The following is a 7465-nucleotide window of genomic DNA, read 5'->3' as shown; positions in this document are numbered from 1 at the left end:
ATAAATCTAAACAATATTTCCAAATCTAAGTCACTAATCTTAAAAATTAAGGTTCAGCTTGCACAAAATATTTTTATTTTTTATTTTTAAAATTTTTAAACAATTACAAAAACATCAAATTATTATTATTATTATTTTTTTTTTTTTATTGAAAGCTAAAAAAATGTCTTTTCTTACCATTCTCTAAATTCTTACATAAAACTTCAAAAAAAAGAAAAAGAAGTGAAGAATAAGGTGGCATTTGTATAATTATCTAAAAATAAAAAATAAAAGTTATCTTACGCGAGTATTCCTAAATGCCCATATCCATTTTTTCCACGGTTGGTTGGTTACATGGGTTATCCTGAACTCATAAGCAAATACACATTTACCTCTATCTGTTCTCTTTTTAAAGTTTATCAAAATACTAGGCAACAATTGTCATAACAGCAAGCAAGAGCGGGAATCAAATTAACATTTTTAATTTATGTCATAATTTTTTGTTACATTTCAGTCCCCAGCCATTCAATTTTTGAGGGTATAAAACTTTTGGCTGTCAACCGTCGCTGGTGAATTGCCAGTGTTAGGGTTAGTTGTTCATTAGCCTGTGCCATAGCAATTGGCTGAGGGCAGTAGATTTTAGAGGAAAAAGAGAAATGGCAGATTATTACTTATTTTTCTCTAGACCGAAGCAATGCTCTGCAAGAGTTTGTTCCCCGAGCTTCTGTACAATGCCTCCCATAAAGCAAAGCAAATCGACACTGCAAATATAATTTATATATATATATAGTGTGTGTGTTAATGAACCCCTGCAATCATCTCATCGCACGGTTGTTTTCCTCGTGCGTCTATTTGCATATTCCTTCAATGGAGAGGATGAAGGGCAGAGTCAAGGAGACACAGAAAACATCAAATTTGGGCTCTTTAAGCCTGCCCAGGCCATCAGATCAGTCCATGATACTGCTTTGCGTCAACTGACGGACTTGATAGTAGTATTGATGTGACTTTTGTTCCTTTTTTTTTTTTTCTATTAATAAAAGAATTGATCTAACAATTGAAATGACAGATCATGATAAAACTTTTGGTTGTACAGAGACCAACCCCATCCCACCCAAAAATAGAAAAAGACTCGATCCCATATCCAACTGGGTGAAGGAGAAAGAAAGAAAGAAAGAATTTTACGTTCCATTTTGCTTTCTATAAGCATAATTTAGTGCTACCTCTGATGATTTCAAGTTATGGTGACAAAAACAAGCCCCTTCAAAATGATTGAATCGTTAAAAATATAAAGAGTCTCATAATGCAAGGATTCCATAGGCTTCACAAGCTCCTTACACGAGGTGGTCAAGTTGGGCCTGCAGATCATGGCTCGACACCATGTTGATGCTTTGTATCTCTTCAGGAGAGTACTCTGATTTTATCAGGGATTGCACTTGAACATGAGCTTCCAGAATATTTGTCCTGCATAAATACAAAATGCATTATGGGTAATTGAATTCAATCGCTTCCCACTTTCAGTTATGGCATCAAATAAGCGAGCAGAAGAGGAACATTTATTTTGAAAAAGATGAACTACAATCAAATTAATAGAATAAAGCCTTGTTGAGTCGATGTTTAATCTTGTACAAAAGCAGAACATAAAATTCATCAATGACGAGTCATGATTTTTTCAAAAAACAAATTATAAATTCATTAATCCAGCACCACTGATTGCTGATTGATGTGGTGGCAGTTGTCACCACAAATAACGCGTACTCATTTCTCCTTCACTTTTCTTCATTTGTTGGTAGAAGAAGAAAATGCTAAAAGAAATTTAATTGAGACAGAATAAAATGCACAAAAACTAAAGGACAAGGAGTCATCTAGACTAACAAAAGCAAAATAGAAAAAATAAAAAATTATATATATATATATATATATATATATATATATATATATATATACACTACTTATTCTGAAACCACTTCCTTGAACCCTTCATCTTCTTGCCAAGATTTGGCAAACCCAAACCCATCCTATCCATATGATATTGGGCCTTAATAGTCTTACTGTGGATGTTGCATCTAGAGACAAAGCTGCATTTTCACTTTGTCAGTTAAAAACATTCAATTTAGTTTTCTTCAAGAAGCAAAGGAACCCCTTCTAAACCCAACATTGGAATATTGGTCTCTTCTCTTAACATGAGAAACACTATCCAATGGCAAATTAGAGCCATATTGAGCACAGATTTCACCCATGTTACAAATCAGTATCACAATAAAAAAAATAAAAAAAAAAAACTACCAGTGACACTAAAAATGAGAGATTCTCATCCCTGTTTGTCTTTAAGAATTTTACTTCTTCACTGATTCTGGGTGCCTCTTTACATTCCTCCAACTAACTCAATTCAGCCTGTGAATGTATCGTCCTTAGTCTGGCAACCTCCATAGCACCAATAATTATGTAGTTTCTATCAAGCGAACTACAATCCTGTTTCTGTTGAGCTCTGTGCTGATAACATCCATGATTCAGAGAAAACACTTGCCGATTCTTCTATCAGATCTGATTAGACACCATTGCCGACAAAGACACCTTTTCACCATCAAGAGCTCAAACCATGATTCAATGCCACTGCCTTCTGATTCTTCTCTTCTTTCTTTCTTTTTTGCCAAATTTCTATTGTCTGTAGATTGTTCTCATTGCATCATATTGTGCTCTTGACGCTAAGCTGTGAATCTCCCTCCCACCAACAAGTGTCCTGCCACCAGCCTCAGCAATTTTAGCAATCCATATCACCACAAGCTTAGGTTGCTTCAGATTCAAAAGTCGATCCTCTGCTTCCCTTAATGAAGGATTACTGTTGTCTTGGGTTTGAGCTCCTTGAACCATATTAGCCAAAGTTAAAGAATCTTCTGCATTACCAACCCCACGGGCTTCATCTGCATGGCGTTAACAGCTTCACGGTTTTCGGTAATCAGGATGTAGCAGGGATTAGTTGGGCCTTGAACAATTAACATTAATGAACTGATAGGGCACCTCATCTGTTTTTAAAGAATCCAGGACCACATGCCAATACAATCTTAACATTCAACTATTCAAGGGCCCATCCACAAACTGAACAACCTAGCCAGAACTGAGGACAACCCATTACAAACCCAACATGCTGCCATTAATTGAATCCTGGCCATCATTTCCATTTCAGATTTTTTTTTTTTTTTTTCCAAAAGACTTAGCAAACCCCACTTTCCCAAAATTCACTGATCTCAGACGGAAGATTCCCCTTGATCTGGACAATTTTGCTCACTGCCGATACGGCAGGGGAGAAATCCATGAAAGAATTGGGACTGCTCCACAGAGAATGAAAAATAAGAGGAAACATAGGGGATAGAGGGAGATGCCTCCAATACTTTCTCTTTTTTCCCCCCCTTTCTGTTCTGTTCATATGGTTTGAGATAAAGATATTTTGGTCCACTAAAACATCAAATATTTAAGAGTATCATATCCGACGCAAGGATTTCACATGTTTTGATGCATCACTGAAGAGAATTCTTAGAATTATGCATATACACTAAAATAGCACATTTTATTTGCATATGCACATACATGCTTGCACAACTTTGGGATACATATTTCGAAAGGAACAGTTGGGGGAAGGGGGGTGGTGGAGGAGCAGAGGTAAAAGACAATTGTATTAATCAGCCTAATTCTCAGATATTCCAACCAGCAGTAAATACAAATTTTTAATGATTAACTTACTTTGTAAAGATCAAAAAAATAATTTACTCACTTTATCGGTTTGAAAAGTATTGTTCGAGTTGGAGGATTCTGCAAATAGAGCTTCATTTTTGCAATCACCATTGGCAACTCCTTCTGAATAGAAGCATTAACCTGCTCCAAGGATGCATAAGTCAAAATGAGGGTGAAACTGAAACATATCTTGAGGCATTTCCGAGCCTAACTTTGATTTCATCAGTGCCATGTGTCAGCACTCAATATAATGACCAGATAAGTCAAAGATGATGCAATTCTAAAGTATCAAAACATTAAATGCTGATGTGAAAGGGTGAACCATATAACATCACCTTATTATCATTCCCCATTTTATATTCAGTTTGGTCCACTTCTATTTTGCTTACCATTTTCACAGAGCAAGTCAATCAAAATTTTTTGTAAACCTGAATAAAACTAATTTCCATGTGACCCCCACAGATCCATTCTCTAAAATAGTCCTAAAACCAAGCAAGTGATTAAGAATGCATACCTTCTGAACAAGTTCAGCCACCTTATCTGGAGTAGCAAAAGCTTGATCCTTGAGTGGTTTTGACATAACTGAATCTAGCTTTTGATTTTGACCCCCCGAGGATAATGCAACTTTCACTGCTGTCACCTAGAGAACAGCACATATTTAGTGATTACAGGTAAAAGTTATTATTATTATTATTATTATTATTGATTTGCATGTGGGACTACATACAATTGCTGTGCAGATTAGAATGCCAAACAACTGAGAAATAACATATCCAAAAGTAATCATCAGCCCGGATATTTGCATTCTGTATTCAGTCTGGTGAAATCAGTGAGCAACTTTTTCTCCAATGTAGGGTGGCTAAGCAGTGCTGGGATAACCATTTTTCTGTTTTCAATGAGGCAATGGTATTCCCACACAATGTCAAAGGTTTGTTTATGGAGAGGTTTTGGGGTTAGGGAGGAGTAAGAAAAGGATGGTTTTATTGAAGAGTGTTGTAACGCACTCTTTTTTGGATTTTGTGGATTGGGTGGAATACCAGGATCTTTAATGTTCTTTGGGGCTTTCAGCAGAGTTTTGTTGAATGACCTTCAGAGAGATTGGAAGGGGGTGGGGGTTGGGCTTTATTTTAAAGTTATGCTCCTCATTCTCATTGAGATGGTTTGGGTCCTTGCAACATAGATCAAATTACAAGTTAGTCAATTGATGTTAAAAGTCCTAGGAATGTAGGTGCAGACTTAAAATGACTAAACCAAACCGAACAAAGGTTGCCTGCAACAGAGATTCTTGTTAAGATCTTTTCTAATCTCTGTAGTGTGTAGTGAGGCTCCGAAGTCTGAATTAAAGATTGCAGCAGATTTGGAATTTACTGAGAGGACAGAGGATGATGTGGATGGTATTTTGAGGTTTAGGAGGGCCTCTTATTGATCAAATGATGGAGGACAAAGTATTCAGGAATAGTGATACTCCAGCAAGTAGAAACCTTCTTGGTTGGTCCTTTCATATGGAGGCTACAGGCTTGCACGTAGATTTATGGGATGCAAAATTTTTAACAGCAAGGAAGTGTAAATTCTGCAGGTTTGCGCAAAGTTAAATGGAAAGAGGTGTATAAAGAACCAGACGGGCTTTCTGAGAATGCTCAGATTGGTGTTCTTCATTTGATGGAGAATGCAATTCCAAATGATGCCTTGGCTGAGAGGAGGTAAAATCTATCTATTGTTCCTTTCATTGGAAAACCTTCAGATGCACTAAATTCTTATTATGTTCCATTATTGGGTGTGCTTCTCCAACAGGTAAATCTGCTAAGCATCATCAAGACAGTTCTAATTCCAGTAAAGGTATTCTACCTATCCCTGAGCATTTCAATAAATTTGTTCACTTGCATGCCAAAGGCAAGAAATGAAAGAGAGGGGGGAAGAGATAGACTTGACCCTGAGGCTCTCATTGTTTACTCAGTCCTTTGGGACAAGAGATAAGAGTATATGCTAGTTGTAAGACTAATCAGGAGGTCAGAAAGAGTAGCAAAATTTGGCATCTAACATTAACTACTTGGGCGTGGATGGTGTAGTAGTAAGGGGGTAAAATTTCTATGCGATGATGATTTTTTGTTAGAATGGTAGAGGTTCAGGGGAGATATTAGGAACCAGTTAATCATTAGGGAATTGATAGTTCGGTCTGCTCCTGATCATTTTCTTTTGCAAACCACCGAACTCAATCTGCAGATGTGGTAATGCTCTGGGATATTTTGAATTTGCATAACAAGAAGCGGGATTATCTCTCTTCTGGTTTTCTGGGGGTGTTTTACTTGTTTGGGACACACGTGCATCTTTTTTCCCCCCATAAGCAAAAATTTTATTTGAAGGTAAGAAGAAAAATACAGTGTGGAGCATAAGGCATCCTCTAATATAACAAGAAAGTAGCACCAAAAAAAATAAAAAACTATCCACAACACGAAATCAATGAAGCAAAGCAATCTACTGCAATAGATAGAATAATAGATACCGCCAAAGAGGCCATCCACATAACCACCAAAAGACCACATCACTCAAACCAGTATAGGAGTAAAAATATCCTTGAAGATTCTATCAGTCCTCTCCAATCATATACATCAAAAAATCGCAAAAACAATACACCTCCAAAGAGCTTCCGTCTCGTTCCTAGAACCCATATAATGTAAAATGTAGATGACAGCAGATGGCTATCCAAAGAAGGAAAAACCCAATTCTCTCTTAAAAGGCCAAATAGATTACTCCACATACTCGATAAAAAAGAACAATAAAAAACAAATTTGAACAAGTCTCCTCACTATTACAGCGAATGCACAAACATATTCACGAACAATACCTAATTTGGCCCACCCCTCTAAAGCAAATCATTCAGATTAACTTTATTTAGGACTCTAGTCCAAGCAAAAGCATTTATTTTTTTAGGAACCTTTGGGCTTGTTTAGTTTTGGAAAACATTTTCCATTTTTTAGTTTTCCGAAGAATTATAAAATTTTTAACTTATTTTTATCACATGGTTTTAGAACTTGGACCAGTGACCAACCCAGTAAAGCCACTAGGTTGGTCAGGCCGATGGATCGAATTGGTGTTGTCAGTATATATATCCTCATTATCATCACCGAAGATAATATTACGAATATGTGGTTAAGCTCATAACCTATAGGCTAATTATAATAAAAATAAAATTACTTAAAAAAAATTAGAATAAAATTTATAATTTTTCATTTTATAAAACATTTTTGAAATTTATTCAAATATTAAAATATCACATTAAGAGTCAGAAAAATATTCAAAGCAAAAACAGATAATTTTGGATTCCCATTTAATAATTTAAGTTGTGCCTTTATGATAATGGAAGCATAGAAAGATGTAAGGGGAAAATCAATTATATATAATAGTTGTTTAGGAATAATTCACAAGGTCATTGTTGGCTCATTGGAACTGCGCCTCTTCATTAACCTTAAGGAATTGGGTTCAACACCTGCATCTTGCAAAATGCCCATCCTTTTTACTCTATTATTGAGAGCTAGGTCAGCCTGCCAGGTTCGACAAGTTCAGCCAGGTTGAACCTGGTTTGCCTCAAAACCAGTTTATTGGGATCACCATGACCAAAAAGTGACCGCTTACAGTCTAGTCCAGGTTTTAAAACAACATTTTTTTCAAAATTCGTATTAAAAAGGTAGAAAATAAAGAGTTCTTCTAGTAGCGCGAAAATAGTTTTCATTTTTTATTTATATATTTCAAAATAATTACAAAA

General features: G+C 35.9%; 1 protein-coding gene across 2 annotated transcripts in view; it reads right to left on the bottom strand.

The window, feature by feature from the left end:
• Positions 1 to 974: 974 nt before the first annotated feature.
• The window catches only part of LOC131153517 (conserved oligomeric Golgi complex subunit 3), a 60942-nt gene continuing 54451 nt past the window's right edge, over positions 975 to 7465 (bottom strand). For both annotated transcript variants that reach the window (XM_058105865.1, XM_058105864.1), the window contains 3 exons: positions 4220 to 4345; positions 3746 to 3846; positions 975 to 1440 (listed from right to left, as the gene is read on the bottom strand). In XM_058105865.1, the coding sequence (XP_057961848.1) occupies positions 1311 to 1440; positions 3746 to 3846; positions 4220 to 4345 (357 nt within the window). In that variant the 3' untranslated portion in view covers positions 975 to 1310. The remainder of the gene's footprint in view (positions 1441 to 3745; positions 3847 to 4219; positions 4346 to 7465) is intronic.

Source organism: Malania oleifera, chromosome 4 (genome assembly GCF_029873635.1).
Source record: "Malania oleifera isolate guangnan ecotype guangnan chromosome 4, ASM2987363v1, whole genome shotgun sequence".
NCBI lineage: Eukaryota > Viridiplantae > Streptophyta > Magnoliopsida > Santalales > Ximeniaceae > Malania > Malania oleifera.
This window is presented reverse-complemented; position numbering and strand designations above follow the sequence as displayed.